Below are 23,399 nucleotides of genomic sequence, written 5' to 3' on the forward strand. Positions count from 1 at the left end.
TAGGACAGGGTTACAGGCATCCAAATTACCCTGTAACAAGCTCATGCTTATTCCAATGAAATGGCTCCAAAATCTCCATTGCCAAATCCCAAATTCCAGCCCTCCTGTTGTTTCCGAAGTCAACCTATAGAGAGACAGCACCAAATTCCCACTGCCTATAGCTGTTACATAGTTAAGCCAAGGAGTCAACATCCCCTCTGGTTTAGCCCTGTTTAGGCTATATTTCCTCCTACAAAGTACAAGAATTATCTCTGTGTATAAATAACCTGTATGATTTCTGTCATATATATATATATAGGTAAATATAGTATGCATATGTATCTATAATATATATGATTTATATATAAATATAGCCCTGTTAGGCTGTATGTCCTCCTAGTAAGTACAAGAATTATCTATATGCATAAAGCGATATACTTTCTATATGTTATGTATCTATAAAATATATGATGTATCATGTACCTATTACATCATGTATATATAGATATAATATTAGCATAGAACCACAGAATTCATATCTAATAGAATTTATAGAATATACAGAATAATAGAATATATAGAATAAAATATATAACATAGAATATATAATAGAATGCATTATTATAAAACAGTATGATATAATAAAAGAATATAATACATAACAGAATTCTATAATATGTATTTAGAGATACACTGTACATGTATAGAGAGGAGGGAGGTACTCACAAGGCAACTACAAAACAGATGATTCACAATTTCAGTGGAATAATTTTTGCTTGTGGGTTTTGTCTATTTGCTCATGTATTTTCATTCAGCATCTTAAAACTGAATGAACCATTTATTTAAGGCTCAATAAGACAAGGAAAAAGGATATTTAAGTTATTGCTTCTGGGATAGAGATAAAAATACTATATCCTGAGAAAAGTGCAAATAGAGACAAATGCGAAGAGGTAAAAGGCAGGAAATCCTTTATTGAAAGGGAAAAGGCAGAACCACAAACAGACTGTTTTCAAAATTAAAAACAAATACAAACAGGAGGCTAAAACCTGAAAAATTATCATTTTTTCCCCCTCCCCTTAAAATGCAAGTCCCAAGCTTAATTTTGGTTGGATTTGTTATGCTCACACAGTTCGGTTGGTGCTCCAGGGAGGAGGGAGACACCAAAGACCAGAGAGGTTAAACGATGAGCAAAGACATCCCTTCTCTACCCCACTGCAGCTTTTGGAGAGGGGATGTAGGAGCAGCATGTTAAAACACGGTCTTTTTATTTTTTCTTTTTTCGTGTTTTTTTTTTTTTTTCCTCCTTTCCAGACAGCTACTGTACAAAACCAAACAGAAATTTATAATAAATACCTAACCCAAGAGGCTCAGTACATTGCTACAATCCTTCACTGAAGGGAAACATATATATACATATATATATATCCTAGTATATAACTTCTTTGACTTAAATCAGCATAAAGGTTCGTGTTTCTACGGAAGCCTAAGGCAAGAATCCCACTTACCATCACCCAGACCCCACACCTCAACCGAGCAGGGTCCCCATCCTCCTCCTCCTCACTGGAAAAACAGCAGGATTTGCCCACAACAGGGAGTTCTTAGGAAGCTCAGGGATTATAAAAAAACTGGAAGAGCCCCTCGGCATGCATGACTCCTGTGTGATAAATACAATTTCCTTGGCACTGGCTCAGGCTGATATTCCTGCCCTGTCCTAAATGCTGGTTGTTACACTGGAGAGGAGACACATGCTGGCTTGGAGTTAGAAGCCTCATAGACTCAAAGGGGGAAAAGAAAATAACCCTGCAAGGCTACATGACTTTAACATCCAGCTATTTGTTAGAGCTTAAATTCCTGGAGATTAATTAGCAGACACAGAACACTGCCCGAAGGTAGATCTGAACCACAGCCCAAACAGCTCTGCATCCAAACTCTGCATCTGGCCTTTAGTTTTCCTTCCTTCCCTAAAGAAACAGAGCCAAGCCCTCAGTACCCTCAATCCTGGGCTGTAGCTCTCTTGGTTTTGACAGGAATCATCTATGGGAGATAAAACAGGAGTATTTCATATTTTCAGGCATGGCTTTAGGGGATCCCATCCCATCCCATTCCTGCCTGGACAGTGAGGAAAGGGTCTCACATGAGCTTAGCTCAGGCAAAAAGGTTCGCTCTGTAATTATAAATGGGGAAGCTCAGACATCAAAAATTCCAGCCCTCCTCCCCTTCCTATGAGAAAAAGGCAGATCCCGCTGGAAATTCAACATTTTGCTGCCAAAAGGGAAGCCAAGGAAGGGTACGAGAGAGGAGCCTGGAGACACCAAATTGCTTGTGATATCAAAACCTTCCCAAATTCCATCCCCGCTCCCCAGGCACTGGCTGCTGCCAGAACATAGATCACTTTGGAAAGGGCAAAGTTCAGGGGCTGAGCAGCCTCCGTGCTGGGGCCAGGCAGCAACCAGGCATCTGGTTGCTTCCTGCAGCGAAAGAAGAGCTCCAGCCTCGCCAGGCTCGGTTTTGGACTGAGAATTGCTCAAGGAAGGCTGGAGCTGGCGTCAGATCTGAGCAACTTCAATATCCCGGGAAAGCAGAGGTGGAGAGTGGCATCAGTGACCTCTGGCAAGGTCCTGGGCAAGGACCTCTACAGGTCCTGGGCTTATCCTGCTGCAAGCCAGGTTAGCAAATTAACTCCAAAATTCAAGCAGAGATGAAAAAAAATGAGCCTGCAGGGGCCTGAAAGCAAAGGATGGGAGAGGAAAGGCTGGCACACCAGAGTGTCCGCTCCAGAGAAGGAGTGGGATATTGCAATGGGCATTTCACAGTCAGAGCACTTCAGAATTAGCAATTAATTAATCCTCGCAGCAGCCCTGTAAGCCAGATCAGGTGTAATTAAGCCTTGGTTTTAAAGCTGGGGAAATGGGGACATGGGTGGGGTAGCAGCTCTAGGAATAACTCTGCAGATGTTGTGTTGGGGGTGTTCGGAGAAGAGGTTTGTCAGTTTGTGGATTATAAATTTAGCAGAAACCACCACGAACACCTCACCTGTTCTCCTGCCTAACTCATGCCAGGATCTTGTCCTCAGCTTATTCCTGCTCCCATCCAAACAAGCAATTTATCTCCCAAGTTAACCCACAGCTGATAAAACACTTCTCATGCTCAAGGACACCCAGGCTACTGCAGGGAGGGGACAGCAACCCATTCCACATCTTTTGCACAGGGATCCCAATTTTATCAGCAAAGCCACCCACCCTGGACCTCCTTGACCTGCAGCTGGGACAGGGTGATGGCAAATCCGGGCTCCACATTTTCTCCCAGTGAACCTCCCAAAAGGAATCTGCAACCACGTTCAGCCACAGCTCTTCGGAAACACCCTATGCTTATTTTTCCCTTTAAATTACAACTTGCCTGTGAGCAGCCAGCCAGAGAGAAAGGAAAAAAGAAAGAAAAAGAAAGTGATTCCTCCTCATTTTGCCACCATTATTCCTCACTCTGAGGTAGACATCAATGGGGTGAGGATGAACCACTGGAGAGTGGTTGGTTGTCTGGCAAGCAAGCCTACGGCACCCTTGCTGTCCTGCCCTGGCATGGTGGGATCCCACAGCATCCTTGGCTCCGCAAATTCTGGCGTGGCTCAGCACTGCTGCAGGACACAGGCGGCTGTGGCTGGTGGTGGCCCTGGAGAGCTGCATTTCTCCGGGGCAGTGATTTTCCCGGTGTAATCGATGCAAGAGGCATTGCGCGTCCGCACGCCCTCACCACAAGTTTGGGAGCAGGGAGACCAGGGGCCCAGGCGCCAGAGAGGGCACGGCATGTCTCCACAGGGCTTTATGTCCTCAGGTTTGAGGGATTTGTCACAGGTGGAGGAGGTTTGACCCTCCACATCCCGGCAATCCACTGTCCGCCGCTGCCAGCCGGAGCCGCACGTCTTGGAGCACTCGGACCAGTCACCCAGGACCCACTGGGAGTTCAGCATTGGGCGGATGACATTGGGCGACTTCTTCTCTTTGCCCTTTTGCTTGCTGAATGGGATGTCCTTGGGGATGAAGAAGGTGTACTTGACTTTTGGTGGGAAGACCTCGCTGGCGATGGTCAGCAGCTGCACAGTCAAGGGCTCCGGGAGCTGTCGGAAGCTCTGCAGCCTCTCCAGGGTTGTCATGGAGCCGCTGTATTTCAGGATGGTTCCCTTAATGAGGATGTCCTGCTCCATGGCTGAGATGGCAAAGTCTCCGTTCAGCAGGTACTTGCCCTCAAGGGTCCTCAGGGCCAGGTAATTCCCATCGTGCCGGACCCCGCGGTGGCTGCGCTGCTTGATGTCAATGTTGGTGGCTCCGGCTGGGATGGTGACGATGTCGTTGTAGCCATATCTGCACGGAGCAAAGGGACACTTATTTTCCAAGACTTATAAAGAGAAGACCCACGTAGTGAATAGCACTTGAGATCATGGCTCTGAACCCATCTCTCCATAACCCCGAGCACTCCAGAGCCAGAGGTATTGCGGATGTGCCAGATGTGAGCTCAGCTGGGAGATTTCACTGAATTAGATGGGAAAATGAGCAATGAAATCAAATGAACAGCCACATGGCAACCAGCCTTAGTGGAAAATTCCCCTTGCTCCTTTCCTTTGGAAATGGGTGAAGTATTTGTGAAAGCGTGTCACTGGTGATGCTGAAGGCATAGATATAGAACAGCAGAATAGGAGAGAGCATCTGCACCCTCAGCATCTTTGGAAGGCTTTTGCAGCCACCACTACATTGCGGAAGCAACCCCACTGGAGAACACAGAGGGCATTCCCATGCCAGGGAAGCATTTCCCTGCAAAGCCAGCCAGACCCTATCCCTGGAGCTCCGGAGATAGCACCCGCAAGGCTTCAGCACTGGTGCCCTCAGCACTGTGACTCACGCCGTGGGGCCCCAGGACAGCTTTCCATGTGTCCCTATGGTGGATGCTGCGGTCAGTAATTAGGTTCAGAGTATTTTGGAAAAAAGCTTTTGAGTCAAACTCTGCTCTCCGTCATCCTGGCCTCCCTCACCCTGATCTTAATGGGATCTCTTCTTGGCTGTAGCTCCTGCACTAATCTCCCTTTAGTCAACCGCAAACAATTCATAGGAGGGTGGAAGCCCCATTTCACTAGTTCCCTGGAAGGAAACCATTTAGGAAATCTAATTTGCCTGCGTGAGTCAACTCTCCACATGGAATTGGATGCGTTGGCCTTTTGTTACAATCCTTCCAACAAAAGCCTTAACTTCTGCTCTTTGGCAAAGCGACAGGGACGTTGGATGAGGGAAGTGTCCTCAATGTCCATGACCCAGGATTCCAATTCACCCCCAAACCCAGGGGAAAGTTTTGAACTATTTATATCACATGTCAGCCCTCAAAGATGTGTCCAACTCCCTGCACAGGGGTGAAATGTGCATTGTAAACTCCTCTGGGCAGCACATTTATGCGCAGTGGTCTTCTGAGCCCATCGTATTAGTTATTACTTTAGGAAATAAACTCAACTTGGCTTGTGTAAAGCTGCCCTGAAACAAACTGAGTGTAAGCCCTGGAGTCTGGGGAGGAGCCCAGGCTCTTGCAATGCCACCTGGCTGAGAGTGCTGCCACAGAGTCCTAATATTCCTAGTCTAGCACTTCAGCCATAAAAGAGGAGAATGAGAGGGGATGCTGTTTTTTCTTCCCCAACCTATCCCTGCAGAATCCTTCTCCCTGGTGCCTTACCTGGATCTGTTGAGCGAGCCAGATATTTTCCTGCACGTGGAGCCATTACCACCACACACCCCACACTTGTCCAGCTTCTTGGAGGACCCAACGATGTGATCACAACCAGCCTTGATGCACTGCCCGTGGACACAGATGGAGAGGGTCTCCGGGCCACACAGCGTCCCATCAATCACCTGAGAAAGCAGGATGCAGAGCAGCAATTAGTGGATGAGTTCTGAAATGGGGTATGTTGCTGCTGTATTTTGGTGCTGAAAAATTCTCCAGAGCAGTTAATTAGGGGTGAGATAAGAAAAGGTTTATTCTGCCAAGGCAAGATGTTACAGGATGCGCGCGCAGGCCGTGCCTGAGAGGTTACATTTTATAATACCATCCATCCAATCCCAGATGTGTCCACCCTGTGGCCTTTACTCTGGTCCGCCCCGGGTCCGCCCCCTTAAAATGAGTCTGGGGTGTATTTCGGGACCCCTCATTCATCCCATCTTCACCATCATCAGAGCACAAAGGGTACACAGTTACCTAATTCTTGACCGTATTCTGCGGTTTAGGCCTTGATATGCTGTTCTGCCAACAATCTAGGCCTTGCCTTGACAAAAGACTAAACATTTCTATTAGATTTGGGGCTATGAGTGATATAGGGAGGATAGAATGGGGTAAGAGGGTTAAGGAATGTATAAACAAGGGTGCTAGAGAAAGGGAAAGGGACAAGGGACAAAAAGGGGGGGGGGGAGGTTGCTGCTTTTAAAATCTACTTCCACTACTTATAAAACTTACAAGTCTTACAAATATTAAAAAAATAAAAAAAACATTAGGGCCTTAAGGCATCAGGCACATAGGGGTGATTCCAATCACCAGGTATCTTACTTTGGCCTCAAAGACTTTGAACTCGCTCCTCCCTCGGGCTCTGCAGAAGAGCTTGCACCGGTCCCGAGGGGACACTCCTGCATACTTGGGAACCCACTCCAGGCGATTCCCTTCCAGATCCGTGAAATTGTAGCTGTTGTACTTCTCACACTGCTGCTCCCGAAAGCTCTTCCCTGAAAGGGAAGGAGAAACACGACTCAAAACTGTGGGAAGCCAGCAGGAACCACTGTCCTTGGCCATCAGAGAGATGTGGAAGCGAGCTGAGGAGAGGAGGAGTGAGCTGAGGAGCACGTGGTGAGCATGCAGAGGAGGGTTATCACAGAGAAGAGGTCCCACACACTCTCCACCCAGCCAGAGAGGGTCACAGCCCCTAGCAGAAGGCTGTTGCCCCCCCAAATATGAATATTCAAGGAAGAGCAGAGCAATCCTTGGTGATGTATTCTGGAGGAGCAGGAGTGGGAGGTGAGTGTGCATTTGGTGGGCACTCCTTACCATCTGGTGGGCACTCCTCAGTGTGGCAGGACTGGTACTTGGTCCTCTGGCCCTCGCAGTAGCTCCCACCATGCTGGGGCTTGGGGCTGTCGCAGTGCCGGTGGGAGAACTGGACGCCTCCACCGCAGCTCCGCGAGCAGGAGCCCCAGGGGCTCCAGGGGCCCCAGCTGCCATCCACCGCCGGCTGCAAGAGGCCACGAGAAAGTTATTGATCCACTCTGAGCTTGTCCATGCCCGGTTGCTCAGTCCCAGGGTGAGCAAAGGTCTGGAGCAACGCTAAAATCTCCGCCCAGCCCTGATCCAGAAAAGTACTTTGGCACATACGAAGCTAATACTGACTTCCATCAGTCTGTTCATGTGCTTAAAGTTAAGCTGGGCTTTAAGTCTTTTGCTGACCGACTCTGAAACCGCTGCTAATTTCCCCAGCAGGGCAAAAAGTGATGATTTAATTGCAGATCTGCACTGCTTGTTCTGGGTCAGACTCGTCCGTACCTCGGCAGCAGACTTTATGACCCGGACTTGCCGGTAATAAAAATTAATGAAGGAGAGACATCCAGAAATAAAGCAGCCAAATCCAAAGCCAGTCAAGGAGATGGCAGGGCTGGGGTCAGAGGTTTGGGAATCCCAAAGGGTAAGCCCCAGGCAATCATTCCCCAATCCCCCATTACCTGGGGTTTCAGGGCATCCTGTGGCACACAGCGCCCGTCCCAGCACAGCCCGTCGGCTTTGCAGGGCGTCCCGTCGGCCCAGGGCAAGCTGCCGTTCTTGGTGTGGCAGAGGGGCTCCCCACTGCCCGTCCTGCACCAGAGCTGGGCACAGATGTCCTGCTCTGTGGTGTTGGGGCAGTGCTGGAAGTCCTTCCCGAAGATCTGCTGGCATTGCTGGTCCAGGCTGTACAGGGCTCTTTGACCGGGCAGCTCGGCAGGCAGGGACAGGGCCTCAGCTGGGGCGTCCAGCAGGCAGTCACCTGGGAAAAGTTCAGGAATTAGGCTGGAGTTGGACCATCAGGGCTTGGATTGCACCAAGCAGGGCACCCCCAGCCTCCTCTGAGGTCTGGTTTGACTCTTCCTTCACCCCACATGCCCCTCCAGCTGTTGCAGAGAGCCTGAACAATTAATGAAAAGGTGGGTTTGAGTGCTGAGGCTGCTGAGCTGAGGCTTACCATGCCCTCCATCCAGGAACTCGGTGAGGTACATGGCGCTGCAGGGAGACCAGGGCTGGGTCTTGTTCAAGTGGATGAAGAGAGCAGCCATCATATGGTGCTCGCCAAGAGGTCCAAAGAGCCGCTCGCAGTTCTTGGAGTCATCATGGGGCATGCTGAGCACATGGCCTGGGGAACAGAGGGCACTGTGAGTGCAGCCCCCCAGCATCAGAGAGCTGCAGCCCCCCCAGCCCAACTCCTGGGCAGCTGGGAGCGTCAATAAGGTACCAAACAGCTTCTACTGCTGCAAAAGCCATTTGCCTCCATAAATCAAAACGAATAAAAACCTGCTTGCTCCATCTCAGTGGTATGGCCCATTGTATGCTGGCCAAAGCAGCACAAATTCATACAACCCCCAAATGGTTTGGGTTAGAAAAAACTTAAAGCTCATCTTGTTCCACCCCCTGCCATGGGCAGGGACACCTTTCACTAGACCAGGTTGGTCCAAGCCCTGTCCAGCCTGGCCTTGAGCACTTTCAGGGATGGGGCAGCCACAGCTTCTCTAGGAAAAAATTAGTCAGTGCAGGAATGACAAACCAAGGGAGATATGTGCTTGATTCCACATCTGAGCTCATCACAACAGGTAAAATCATGAAATCATTAACGTTGGAAAAGACCTTCAAGATCAACAAGTCCAACCTTTGACTGATCACCACCTTGTCACTAGACCAAAGCACTGAGTGCCACATCCAGTTGTTCCTTGAAGATCTCCAGGGATGGGGACTCCACCACCTCCCAGGGCAGCCCCTTCCAATGCTTGACAACCCTTTCAGTGCAGAAACTCTTCCAGAACCAGTGTAAATGCACCAATTTACAACAATTTGGGTACTTCTAACAGCCTTTGCTGCTGCAAACCAGCTTTTACCAGTGCCAGAAGCTCCCCACACTGCCCAAGGTCTGGCAGGTGGTCCCCAGCTGGGAGATGGTGGTGCTGGGCTGTGCTGTGTTATAACCCCTCCCAGCAGCAGGGCTGGAAAAATCACTCCCCCTCGGGAAGGGATGTGTTACCCAGTTCATGAGCCAGGGTGTAGGCTGCCTGCAGGCCCTCGTCCTCGATCACCGAGCAGCTCTTGTTGCGGTCGCACATGGTGCCAATATCTGCCACTCCCAGCGTGTCGCAGCTTTGGTGTCCACAGAAGTCCTGTTTGTGAGCAGCACCGAGGGGGTCAGGCAGGGTGAAGGAGTCCCATGTTCAGCTCCAACATCTCTGTGGGCAACCCACTGGTGGTCTGCACCCCAAATGAAACCATCCCCCTGCAACTACTTTGCTGCAATCTCCATTTTTTGCATGGTGGGGCATCAACCTCCACGGTCAACCCTCTTCTCTCCCTCCATGGACACCTTGACCCCTCTACCGCCCAGAGCACTCCCCAGGAATGCTGACCTGTCTGGTGAGCAGGATGGCCGTGTCATAGTGCTCTGGGTGCCGGTCGCTCAGCGGGTTGAACCTTTGCTGCCAACTGCAGAAGTTCCTCAGGGTAAGCCCTCCATTGTCCGACACCTCTGGCCCCGCTGCCGCCTCCTCCACCACCAGCACCTTCACCACCACCAGGTTGATGGAGTTTTTCAGGCTAGGGTGCTTGTAGATGTGAGCAGCCATGGACATCAGGGTCAGGACGTGGTTCTGCAGGGAAGGAGAGGGGCAGGCAGAGCCTGGATAAAACCTTTGTTTTGAGGCTCTTTTTTTTGCTCAGAAAGGAGAAATCAGCCTCATTTATGAAGCCCACCACATCCAGAGCACAAGTTGATGGACTCAGTGCTGCCTTTCTAAAGTGATGTTACCCTCTAATAGCAGAAGGGATAGGCAGCACAAGCCCATCCCTGCATCCCCTTCTCCAGCTACTGCGTCTTACCTGCCGTGCCCTTTGCACCCAGAAATCCCTAGGGAGGAATTTTCTTATGGAAAACCTGGGTTCTGGAGAGTTCCCTGCATATTCCCCAAAGCATTAACCCTGCCCTCGCCGCCTCGGGGTGGGAAATACTTCACAGATAACATTTCACTGTTGCAAAACCACCTGTGCTGGTCACAGGGTTTGAACCCGACATCCTTGGTGACAAACTGGGCCCAAAACACTCTGGCAGCCAAGTCTTTGCCCCGCAGCATCCCCTGCTTGCAGACTGGGGTGACCAGGGATTACTTCATATGTCAACCGCGCCAGTGATGTTTACGCTGATGTAAACATCTTATCGGAGCATCGAAATTCCTCCGCTGCTTGGCACTGCTCACAGCCCCGAGTCAGGAGAAAAAAATGCACCTATTACACAACATAGTGTTGGGAAAGAGAAAGTGGCTTCTCTCCTCCCCAGACAGATTACACCCTGCAGTCTCAATTCGGAGCCTAATTAAACTTGAAGGACTCAATGGGAGCCCTCTCTGATGGCCAAGTTTCACCCAAAATTCACCATTCCCTGAGCAGAGTGCTCTGTGTGCTCATCCATCACAATACTGCCAGGACAATGCCACTTTCTTGGACACAAAATGCCATTTTCTTAGTAAATGAGGGAGATGTTGAGGGAGATACAGCATATTTGCTTCTTCCCCAGGGCACCTGTGGCTATTTTAAATTATTCTGCCACATTTTATCCCATCACTGGCAGCTCCACGTAAACAGATGTTTCATTTCAGCAAGATGTATCCCAAGTACTCTCCAGCTCATTATCCAAGGGCAGGCCCCAGGGAGGCTGATGGGAGCAGGGAATAGACTGGTTTATTTAGACTGGCCAGATCTCCCTGACATGACTCACATCCCAGCCCCAAACATGCAACAAATGTCACGGAAAAGTCACCGCCAAGGCAAGAAACCCAGGCGAGATCCCCACAAGTGGCTGCTCCATGAGCTGGGGGAACTGTTTACCCTCTAGGGGAAATCCATTGGGATCCTTCCTAAAAATATCACAAACCCTTCCTAAAATTAAGCCCCTGAAGATCTAAAAGGATGCTGTGCTGGAGCTGTGCATCATGGGATCATCACTCATTTCCAAGGGAATAAATCCAGCTGTATCTTTTTCTAACCTATTACAGGTTTTCCCAGTTTCTACCCGGGAGCTCTCAGTCCCTATCACAAATCCCCTGGGACACTGACCCTCACATCCTCAGAGGTACATTCTCAGAGGTACAAGAAACTCTTCTGGCAGTAGGAACAGAGGGACTTGGAAAACATCCATCCATCTTCCCTGTGTCTGGAAAGGGAAGATGGAAAGCGAACTGAACAAACAGCTCTTTAGTGCAGATTAAAAGGTCAAATTCACTTGTTCCACCATCTGGTGTCTATTTATACCCATCCCTGGCCTGTGCAGGCATTGGTTGGGTTTCAGATGGACCCCGACTGCTCCAGGGAGAGCAGCAATCCACCTGCACGGCTGCTCGACCAAGGGTTTGGAGTCATGGCCAAAAGCAAATTATGGGATCCCCAGGGCTCGGGAGAGGCCAACTGAGCACTTTCGGCCAACAAATGCTGTGGATGAGCTGAATCCCACTCATCCCAACCTCCCTGTGCCTCTGCAAACAGGCTCTGGCTTGATAAGCCACCTAGGAGGGAATGTGCCCTCTCCAACGTTTCCTTCCCACCACGGAGGCTGTGGATGCGGGTGTTGGGATCAGATTCAGGGGGCAGCATTTTGGGTCAGGTTTGGGGAGCCCAGAGCTGCAAACAGACTGGTTTCTGCCTCCTTGCAAGGCACTGCAGCCCCACAGGCACAAGGAGCTTCCCTGCCATTTCCAACCAGAATCCAGGGAGATCTTGGCAGGATTTCTGTCCAGCTGGTAAACACAGATGGAAAATCAGCCTCTTACCTGCTCTGGGGGGAGAGGACACCAGTGTGAGCCAGAGAGGGTCATGGAGCATCCCTCCTCTGTCCCAGGTGTCCAGGCACTATGCAGGGTGATGTTCCCACAAAAGCTCCTACCTTGCTTCTCCCCAGCTGCAATCCTTGGTTCCTACTGCTCTCGAGAAGATCAAATTCCACCCATTCCACCACCCACCCCCTGCCCAAAAATGAGGAGGGATGCCTTTTTTCTGACACACCTGCACCACAGCAGCTCCGAAATCTCTCCTACCACAGCGCTGCTGGGTCTGGGAGAGCCCTGAGTGAGGTACTGCCCTACAGGAGCCTTCCAGCAGCAAACAGCACAGGCAGAGGGATAGTGAAGGGAAAAATAAATACAAATCAGAGCGAGGGGAACTGAAGTGGTTGCTTTTAACCTCAGAACACTGAAGGATTTCACTTTCTCATATAGGGTCTTGCAAAACCTCTGCTTACATTCCCCTTTGTGGGAACCACTCAGAAGCTCAAGTCTACAGAGATCCCCAAACTGTGGGGTTTATTTTTAATTATTATCATTACTTTGGTGGGTGAAACTGCTCCTACACAGACAGTATTACTGTGGTATGCACAAAACGATGTAATATCACTGGATCCCAGAACAGGATGGCAGGGAGCACCCGTGGAACACCCCAGCACAACCTCCCTCCAACAGTGTGAGGGGATCAATGTTCAACCCAACCTGGGGCTGCAGGATTGTTTGTTGGTTGGATTTGGTTTGGTTTTTCCCCTCCTTTTTCTCCCTAGAAGCCAGAATTTCTGCAGAGAGGGAAAAGAGGAAAGAAATGCCGCAATTTCCGGAGCGCGGACAGATGGAAGGAAGCAAACCAATGGTCAGATGCTGCCCAGTTTTTAAAAAACTACTGGTAAAAACATTCCAGGCTGTCCCTCTCCCCAAAGCACTGTCTGTGTGCCACCCCCTGGCTCGGGTACCCAGGGGCTGCCAGCTGCCCTTCCAGCCTTCTCCTGTGGTTGGAGGCCAAGAATTCCCTTGCAAAAATGTGGAAGGAAGCCAAAGGGAATGGGAAAAGGGGAGACAGGGCCACCTTGCCAGCCTGCCCATGTGCCTGGCTGCCCTCCTGCCTTCCTAGCTCCCTGCCCATCCCTGTTCTCTTTGCCATAGGGTTTTTTTTCCCACCTTCCTTTCCCTCTTTGCTGGACTGCAAAAGCAGCCATTATCCCTGTTTGGGGCAGGGGAAACTGAGGCACATGCAGACTTTCAGCACCTCTCCAGAGGCACGGACAGAGTAAAACCCCATCCAGAGAGCAGTCCAGGGCAGGAACACTGCAGTTTGGGTTGCTCCAGTGGGAGCCAGCTCCTTTCATGCTGCATATTTCATTCCAAACCCCTGTAACACAGCAGCTGTTCAACATCCCAGTGTGACGTGAGTGCATCAGCCAGAGCAATATTTAGGGAAGCTGCCTGGTCCTTCAACCCCTGGCACCAAAGTGGGTGCAGGCTCGGGGTCACACCCAGGGGACGAATCCCAGAGGAAAAGCTGGCTGATGGCATTACCAGCACAGGTCCCCCTTTGCAAAGATCCCCTTTAATCCCACCCAGGTTGCCTTTGGGACGGCCTCAGGAGGGGCTGGCTGCTTTTGTCAAGGGATTAAGTGAATTTACCCACTCAAGCTGCAAAATATCCCAAAGCAAGTGGAGGAGCTAGACAGGAGGGGTGTCCTGAGGCTCTGGGGTAGCTTTGGATTTACCTCCAGGATCACTTTGACAGTGGGAGAGCCAGCAGCAGGACCCTGGCAGTGCCCCATGCCATGCACTCCAGCATCCATCTGCTCTGAGAGGGAAGGGATTGCAACAGCACCCCTAAAACCTCGTAAATCTGCCTGGAAAAAACACAGGAGTCAGCGAGGAACCCTGGCTTAGCCAGAGTGATCTGATTCTGCCCCGGTCCTCAGTCACTACCAACCCTTGGAGTCAGGGATGGCAGATTCCTCACTTGCAAGACGGGAAAGGAAAGGGGATTGCAGCCATCGTGTTTGCAGAAGAAAGCTTGGAAATGCGTCCCATCTGCACCCAAGAGACTGGAGAAATCCCACCACAGGAATCCCATCTGGTTGCCAATTGGCTGGGGATGTTGTGGCTGGTTTTTGGAACTGCCTGGTGTTTGAGGTGTCTAGGCAGAACGTCCCTGAGCCACAGAGAACAGCCCAGCTGCAGGTGCTCACCCCTTCTGCATGTCTCTAGCCTCAGCTTCCCCTGCCAAAACCCCCACTTAATTCTGGTAGTGATGCTCACAGTCCTTTTCCAAGCATTTTGGGTTCTCTGCAGGAAAAACAAGAAGGATAACTCATGTGTCCAGCCTGGAGCCTCACTCCCATACCTATATAAGTGGGTTCTTCCCAATCACTGCAGGCTACATCCTGCCACATCCTCACAAGATTTAGTGCTTAGCACTGTCCTGCTGTTAATGCCCCCTAAAATACCCCATCCCCTGCAAATCATCAAGCCAAAAGAATGACTAAACCCCTAAATTTCAAGTCTAGTTCTGCTCTCACTTCACCATCCCCTCCTGGTTTACACACAAGTATTGACGGAGGTAGCATTAAGCTCTTATTATCTAAATTAGGTTAACAGCTGAGCTATAAGGCTCAAATTGATTAGAAATAAACCATTAACAGCATTTCCCCAACAACAGCATATTGATTGTAACTTGCAATGCTTGAGTGCATGTTATGTTGGCTCTTCTGCTCGAGCTGTTACAGCTTATGTAAGAAAATAACTGGGAATACAAACGATGCTGGTGACGTTTAATAAATATTTGGTAACTGAAGTGTGGTTACGGGAAGAAAACTCATTATATAAATATGGTTTCTTCTGACTCACCATTTCTGCTCCCTGGGCATCTCCTAGTCAGCTCTCTAAGATCTCACCAGCATATGCCATTGCTTTTTTTGGCCCCAAAACCGTAGGTATTTAGGGAGAAGTTGAGATGGCTATTTGGTCTCCTGACTTAGCAGTGACTGTGCATTTTTGTTCTTGAGAACGAAAGACACAGAAACATAGCAGGTGGCTTTTTTTTTTAACTGCTACATGAGAGCTGGTAGAAGTTTTCTCCAAAATATTAAACATTTCTCTGTTCATCCAAGACAAGACCTGCAAAGGTTTTCTTCCCATTCTTGAGAGATGATGCAAAAATATTGCTCCTGGGGGCAAAGAAATGATGGGGAAACGGGAGTCAAGCACGCTGGAGGCTCTCTGATGACTAAGGAGGGAGCTGGGAGGCAGCAGCACCCAGCCCAGGGCTGGAGCAGCCAAACTAGGGCAGGGTACTAGCCTTGCAGCTCCTCTGTTATGTTCACGTGCAGCTCATCCTCCTTCTGCCTTCCCAGATTTACCCAGAGGGTTGTTACTTTTTCCCTGAGTTCAAGCTGGGCATCATCAGGATTTCCCCCACCCCAAATGTATTACTTTATTTGTAACAGGAGTCACACCCTCGGGTGTTGCTTAAAAACTATTAGGTGCCCAGCTAGCTGCAGTAGATGCACTGAAACCTGAGTGATGCTGAGCAGCTGAAATCAGCTGGAGCCCTAAGATTTAGCACTTCTCAAGGTCCAGCCTGGCCTGAGCAGGGCTGGAATTAAAACACTGCTTTGTTAGGAGCAGAGAAGCCCCCAGGGGAAGGATAAAGCCAGCAGAAGTGGCAGAGCCCCTGGTTTCAGCTGCCTGACCGCTCCTGCTGACCTCCAGCTTCCTGGCCTCCTCTGCCAGCCCACTGCAGAGGACGAGCAGTTTCGGTGCACAATTATCCCCTGCAAAGACCCCAGAACGTTTCAGACCGAACAAACCTGAATTTGGACCCAAACAACCCATCCCTGTAGGGTTGGGGTGGGGAGCTGACTTTGCCAAAGGCATGGAAAACAACCTGGTGCTGATGAAGAAGGCTCATCAGCAGCCCTGGAGGTGGGTGTGGGGGGCTGAGGCACCACAGTCTCTGCTCCTGGGGTCTCTACAGAGAGAACTTTTAAGGAGAGGGGGAATTCTTGGCACTGGTGGCTGAGGCAAAGAGCTGTTCCTCCATCTGCTCGGTGTTAACAGGTGGCTCAGGAGCAGGACTGTGCATTACTCAGCCCTTGGGTTATTTACTATTTGGCCCCGGCTCCCATCCAGAAGAGAGTGAAACCCATCGCTTTGCAGCGCCACTCTTTCCTTGTAGCAGGACAGGCGTTAACTCCCTCTGTCTCTCCTCTTTGGGGGCACCAGACTGACAGGACATGACGACGGTGCCCAGCCTGTGCACACACAGGCTCGCTGGGTCTGGGAAAAGGTCCCCAAACGTTGACTGAACCCCATAGATCAACCCTGCAGCCTTTGCCTCGGGGATTTACAGTCCCTACACAGCAAAGGAAGGTGGGAACAAAGCCAAGGTCCCCGCACCCTGTCCCTCTCACCCAAGGTGATCCCTGGTGTCCCAGGGTTGGGGGGATCGGGAGGACGAGGGAGAACCCGGTAGAGGGCAAGCAAGGGGGGGATAGGAAGGGGATGGAGAGGTTGTGGGGATGGAGGAGGCGGAGAGGCAAGGGGTATAGGAACAGGAGGGGACAGAGAGATGAAGGGGATGAAGGGATGTGTGTGCAGGGGGGATGGAGCACTGAAGGGGATGGAGGGGACAGAGAGGCAGCGGGGGCTACAGGAATGTAGATGGCAGAAGGCAGAGAGGACGCTGGGATGGGGGCAAGAAGGGACACAGGATGCGGGGCGGGAGGGATGGAAGACAGAGGGATGGAGGGGAAGGAGGGGCAGCGAGATCAGAAGATGGAGGGATGAATGAGGATGGAGGAGTGGTGGGGACGGGGACAGGAGGGGACGGCGGGATACAGGGCAGGGGGACAGAGGACACCGCCAGCCCTTACCTCCACGTCCTCCCCGTAGAACCGCACCATGGAGGCATCAGCCACCAACAGCGTCTCCACGTAGCGCGCCTGGGACACGAACCGCCTGGCCCTGCGGCGCGGCTCCCCAGCCCCGCGGCCGCTCCCGGCGGGACGCGCTCCCGGCGGGGCCGCGCGGCGCCGCAGCCGGTGCGGGCGCGTCCAGGGCGGCCCGGGCTGGGAGTGCCCGAGCGGCTGCAGCTCGTAGGCCGCCCCGTCGAGAAGGAAAGCGGCGCGGAGGCCGCTCCCGCCGCAGCGGCTGAGCACGGCGGGCGCCTCGGGGCTCCCCTCGACGGCGCCCGCGTAGAAGCAGCCCCGGCGCGGCGGGGGCGGCGGCGGGCGGCGGGCCCCCAGGCGCTGGAGGCGGAGGCGGGGGGCCAGGAACGCGTTGTCGGGGCGGAGGCGGAGGACGACAGCGCGGCCGAAGGCGGCCAGGCGCAGGGCCAGCTGCCCCGACGGCGCGGGCAGGCGGGCGGGCAGCACTGGCTGCGCGTCCCGCGGGGGCGGCGGCGGCAGCGCCCACGCGTGGCACAGCAGCAGCAGGTGGAGAGGGGCCCGGCCCCCCAGCAGTGCCCGCCGCCCCATTCCCGCAAGGCCCCGAACCCCCCGGGCTCTCCCCCGCAGCCTCCGCGCCGGCCGCCGAGCCCGCTGTATTTATACTTTCTCCCCCCGGCTTTGACATAAGAGGTTTATTTTTGATCTCTCGCTGTTCTCCCCACTCCCCTCCCCTGCCAGCCGGAGCCTGGGGGAGGAGGAGAAGTGAAAGAGAAAAAAAAAAAGCGGCGAAAAGGAAAAAAACAAAAAAAAAAGAAGAAAAGAAGAAGAAGCAGAGAAAACACACACACACACAAAAAAAAAAAAACAAGGAAAAGAAAAGACGACGACGAAGCGGGGGGGGGGGGGGGGGGGGGGGGGGGAAAGAAGAAAAAAAACCCCAACAACCCACTTTTGGATGCGATTTGAGGCCAATCAGACGCAGGCAGCCCCGCCTGCCTCCGAGTGTCAACTCCAGCCTGTTGCTCTTCCAGCATTAACCCCTTCTGCAGACCCAGCTCTTCCCGCCCGGGTCTGATCCTGCCCAGGCTCGGGGGGGGCGGGGGGGGGGGGGGGGGAACCTGGGGGCTAATTCCTCTCCCGTTTCCCTCAGCATCCCTTCCCAGTTGGAAAGCACCCGGCCCTTGCCAGCTGGAGAACATCTTGTTTCAGAAGGTGCCTCCGGAGGTTCCCATGTCCTTCCCATAGCCAGGGACAGAGAGGGCTTTGGGCCCTCGGGGAAAACTCCAACAGGGACACATGTACAAGGAGTTTCCATGCCTTGAACCAACAGCTGGATCCACATGGGGTTTCCTCCAGCTGGAACAAGGCAATGGGCTAAATAAGACTTCTGCAAAATACCTATGAGATTAAAATAACGCAGCCAGCTCTCATGTTGCCTTGTTTCTGTTGGTTTTGTTTCTCAGTGTGTGTTGTGCGACTTCATTTACAAAGGCTTCATTCACCCCCTTTCAGACTGAGTTTGAATTCCCATTCGTGTTCCCTTGCAGTGAGGGAAAATCCTACAGGAATATCAAAGTCTCAGGCTGTAAATCCAGGTAGCTACTGTGTGCTCAGCGTGGCAAACACCATAAGAAGGGTGGAAACACTCTGTCCCTGGCTGGGAACTCGCTCAGCCCCAGGGAACAACTGGCTGTCACAGAGAAAGGGAAATCACTTACAGGGAAATCACTACGTATATATTACTCCTTCTTTCCTCTTAAGCCCTCCTTCCCCATTAGTTCATGAGATTCCTGGCCTCTGGAGTACCCTTTGTGCAGCACTGGAATATCTCAGGATGTGTTTGCTGCAGACTGGGGGTTGTGGGTCCTATCCTGCTCCATACTCTGATTTTTGAAACATTTTACAGGGAATAGCACACAGGACCAGGCTTGTGCTCCTTTAACCCTGCTGTGGATGCAACCCAAGGACCTGCTCCTCCACACTGAGGTTTTTTTCCCCTCAGCCTAATCCTGAAAAGATCCAGCATTTGGTACCTCAGGATTCCTGGGAAACCAAAGTCTGGCCAGGGCTGAGTAACGAGGCACAGGGTTAAAGGCTGCTCTCCCTTTACTCCAGGATGTATTTACATCTTTCTCTCTATTATTATCTCCACTTAAAAGCCAGTCCCTACCTATATAGTAAACACACAGCCTTGGCTCTAAGTAGAAGCTGCCCTGGGGCCAAGGCTCTGGTTACTCCTTTTTTAATGTGTGGGTTTTGTGCCCGGAGGAGGGGAGGAAATAATAATTAAAAGTAGTTTCGGATGCTTGTGGGAGACAGTAATACAGATGTGGAGGGGGACACTTCCAATTCAGATGTTGGGTGGCCAGAACACTGCAGGGAGAGGGGAAAGCACCCCCCGGCACGGTGTAGTTTGGTATAGGATATCTCCCCACGGCTGTGTATCCAACGTGTATCCAATGTGTACAGCCCCCTCCTCTCCTGCAGCTGGAACCGCTTCTTCCCGTTGCCAAGCGTGGATTTTCCTCCCTCTGCAGCTTCACGGGGCCGGGGAGAAAACATACTTCGTGTTTTAATACCAGAAAGAAAGTGCAGAACCCAATAGTGAGCCCTGACTCTGCCTTCCTCCAACCCCACACCCCACTGAAGGTGCCAGAATGCCCTCGGGCTTTGCCTTCCCACAGGAGGGGAGTCAGGGAGGAGGTGCCCCTGCTCTGAACTAGGACAGGTAAGGCTGCGGGCGACAGGATGTAATTTATTCTTGGCTTTCCGCTCCCGGAGCTGCATCTTTGATCTGGGAGGACGTGCTTGCATCCTAGCTTGGAGGCACCGCTGGTTTTCATTAGCAGCTCGTTCTGCTAACAGTAGCTGGAATTTCTTGCAGCCTCGTCGGCTCGTTACAAACCAGCTCGAAGACACGCTGGGAGGGAGTAAAACCTCACCTGGCTGCACCTCTGCATCTCCTCCCTACAGAGGACGAGGCACCCCAAGGCTTGTTGGGGTTCCTGCTTCTTAACCCCTTGCAGGACGCGCTGTCACCAAACTCTCTTTTCTAGGGGCCGTCTGAGCATGTGAAAGCCATTAACTCCCCAATCAGTGTGATTTAAAGACCCTTTTGATCAAACAGCTTGAAAACGTCTGCCCTGCTCCCCTCTGTGTCCCCAGCTCTGCAAAGCCAGGCAGAGGGCACGTCCCTCCTGCACCCTTCCCGAAGGGTTCCCGCCGCCGAACACCCGTTTCCCAAGGGACTTTGGGCTGCCAGGATGAGCCCTACGTTGCATTTGCTGTTCCCGCTCAGCAGCAGGGAGGATTGCCCCATTTCGGGGGTCTCTGGAGTGTTTTGTTGTCACCTCCTTGCTCTGAAAACGGGTTCACGTCCAAATTTTGAGTGTCAGGCTGAGTTTTAGGTATTCCCGCTTGCCCTCAGCCCAGAGAAAACACTTGGGAGAATTATTTGAGCTATCACTGAAGCAACTGTAATTCCCAAAAATGAGACCACTAGATGTCAGTGCCGCCCTACGCTGCTGTGGGAAACCCTAAGTCTATCCCTGGAAATTTTCTGGGAGAGCGAAGTGGTTCTGCAGCCACCTTAAACACCACCTGATGTTAAAACAAGCAGTTCCACTAGTTTTCCTTTTAAAGTAAGGAGGTGGGAGGAAATCTCTCCCAGCAAAGCAGCTGGGTTTTAAATCAGTGTCCAGCCAAATTATGTTCAGTGAAACCATCCTACCTGCAAAGGTTGACAAGTGGGAGTCAGGAAAATGGTTGCTGGCCTGAGGTTTCCAGGGAAAGGGGAGATTTAGGCTTGATTTGGAGCCAGTGAGTGAATTAAACAGCAAATGTGTCAGTATGAATCAGTAATCGCTGCCTAGCCCCTTCCCACTGCATGGTCACAGCCACGAGAGGGCCTCCCTGCCTTAAAAGTGGTGGTGATTTAGGGTTTGGTGCCTCCAAACCCTAAGTACCCCATAGAACCCGGGGTTTTCTTCCCCTTCAGGGCAATATTTGGAACCTCACCTAACCCTAACCCTCCCCCCCCTCCCCCCCCGCCCCGGGCAGGAGCTCATCCCTGGAGATGGTGCATCAACAGCACAGGAGGTTTGGCAGCTGTGAGAATGGTGCTGGGCAAACACTGATTCTCCTGGATCCCTGAAACATGGGAAAAGCAGATTTTTAGGAGGCAGGGACATCCAGGCTGGGTCTCGGTTTATGAGATGTTGATGAAACACTTGGTGCCCTTGATGCTGGAAACATCGAGAGCCATGGCCATTAATTTGATTAATTAATTTGATTTTATATTATTTGAAAGGATTCCATCTCTGATTTCTAAACCATCTTTAGGTTTTTTCTCTTTTTCCCATACTTGTTATCTGTTTTTAATTGCATTTTGATTTGTAACACCATCATTTGTAATATCTTCAATTCCATTTCATACCTGGATTTAATTCTGTTTCATACCTGGATTTACAGAGCAAGGAGGTGGCACCAGAGGGCAACCTTGCTTCAGGGTGGGTTTGTAGCTCCAGTTGTGTCCAGATGTGGTTGTAAGGGAAGCAGGTTTATGGCTTTCCAAAGTCAAGGGCCAAGTCCTAATTCCAGCACCGCAATCTCCTCCCTGGGGAGCTGCTTCTGTGCTTCTAAGATGGGCCTTGAAGCTTCCAAAGTATCCTGAGACCAGCACATCAACGAAAAGATCCTCCTAAGATCACCTGGTCCTTCCTCAAGCCCCAAACCTGTGTCTGATCTGGCGTTAAATCCCTCTGAATTTGACAAAGATCTCCAGACCTGCCCTAGAGCTGCTTTTCCTATGGACCAACCCATAAACAGCTCTAAAAAAATAGGGCAAGTTATACTGAAAATAGTGGGTTTTGGAAGAAAAAATCTCCCCTCCTCCATTTTGCACTCTCATATGGTTTATGGGCTGATGAACATGAATGAACTTCATAATGGTTTGCCTGAGTGATGAGCATCCTCAGCAGCTGGCTTGGGGAGTCTCCATCTTCCCAGGTTTATTCCAGATGTGCATCATTTAAACAAACTTTCAGGCTTACCCAGACCTGTAGCTTCCCCCTCAGTGAATTTATATGCCTTTGTTGCCTGTATTCCCACCATGATCATCCCATAAAGGGAATTAATCACGGGTGGATCCTGTCTCAGGTGGGAACAATACAGAGCTATGAGTCCTGGGTCATAAATCTCCAGGCTGAAGGTGATCAGAATCCCGTGATATTGTTTCTTGGGATATGTGGGACCATCATCAAGCTCCTCTAAATTTTCTCGTGCTGCCTTAAAACATCCTGGAAAAAACTACTGAAAAAAAAACAGGAGAGAGCCTTAAATACCAAGAGGAGTGAAGAGAGAGGGGAATTTTGGATGCTTTCAGGGTAAAGGAACAATCAGCATCCTCAGGACCTGCAATACTGAATGGAAATTGGGCAAAATCAAGCTTTATGGTTTTATCAGCATACCATGCTATTCCCATATGGAATCCCTGCGAGATTCTAGTGGAGACAGTATGTATTGGGACCATGTGAGAAGGCAGCAGAGATGCACAAAGCACAGGGGTCCTTCTCCTGTGTCACCTCTGCATGTGGGGAGCAAGCTGGTTTGATTTTTGTGGTGGGACACATAGACAGGTGCTTGAAGATGTTTAAATCATACATCCTTTTCTACCACAAGGTTGAAAGTGCTGCTGCCATCCCTGTTGCATAGAATAACCACATGGGAAACCCCAGGAGGAGCATCTTGCCCATCTCCCATCCCATCATCCAGCCAGAACAAATCTAATTAAATCCAGCATCTTCCTGGACCAAAGATGGTGCAGGTTTTAGCTTACAAAGTCCTCCATGTGCTCAGGTTTCTTGCCTATCTCACCTTCAATAACCTCACCTAGACACAGCCAGATTTCTCTCTCCAAGCCTTTCTTTCCTGGAAAACTGCCTAACAATGCACTTTGACTCATCCTCAATCCCCGGAGAGGATCCTCCTTCGTGCCCATGTGGTGGGGAGTAGGGAGAGCACAGCCTGAACTTTTGGGAGGGAGCCCAGGCTTTAGATCTGCCAACCTTTCAGCCAAAGTCAAGTGAAGGGCCTAAACTCCAGCTGTTCCCTGCCTTAACCACCTTTGCACTCAATCTTTGGCCTAAAATTTTCAGATGGTCTATTTAAAACTATTTCTTTGGTGAACTGGAACATCCAGTAGGTATGTGAGGTCTGGGGGAGGAGGAGGTGTGTTTCTTTTCTTGTATTTTTAAACTCATACTCTTGGTATCCCAATGGTGAATAAAAGAAAGAAAATAACTTGTCACTGTTTCCTGGAGATGCTTGGGATGAAGCAGGAGGAAGGTGGGAGAAGGAGAATCCACACTGTAAACCATCTCGCACTGATATTTCAAGATGAGGGTGAGTGATGGAGTAGGTCTGGGTGAGATAAGTTTTACCTTAAAGTGGT

The 23,399-nt window shown here is 50.9% G+C and overlaps 1 protein-coding gene across 1 annotated transcript; it reads right to left on the reverse strand.

Annotated features, from left to right (window-relative positions):
- Window positions 1-930: 930 nt before the first annotated feature.
- ADAMTS8 (ADAM metallopeptidase with thrombospondin type 1 motif 8) lies at window positions 931-17,633 on the reverse strand. Its single transcript, XM_027747426.2, is given in 10 exon segments — window positions 931-4,334; window positions 5,686-5,861; window positions 6,550-6,722; window positions 7,042-7,225; window positions 7,710-8,008; window positions 8,204-8,371; window positions 9,251-9,383; window positions 9,627-9,866; window positions 16,934-17,573; window positions 17,575-17,633. Coding segments are annotated over 10 exon segments (2,805 nt in total). The 3' UTR covers window positions 931-3,601.
- Window positions 17,634-23,399: the final 5,766 nt, after the last annotated feature.

This window comes from Pipra filicauda, unplaced genomic scaffold, assembly GCF_003945595.2.
Source record: "Pipra filicauda isolate LSUMZ 115617 unplaced genomic scaffold, ASM394559v2 scaffold564_size293559_pilon, whole genome shotgun sequence".
Classification (NCBI taxonomy): domain Eukaryota; kingdom Metazoa; phylum Chordata; class Aves; order Passeriformes; family Pipridae; genus Pipra; species Pipra filicauda.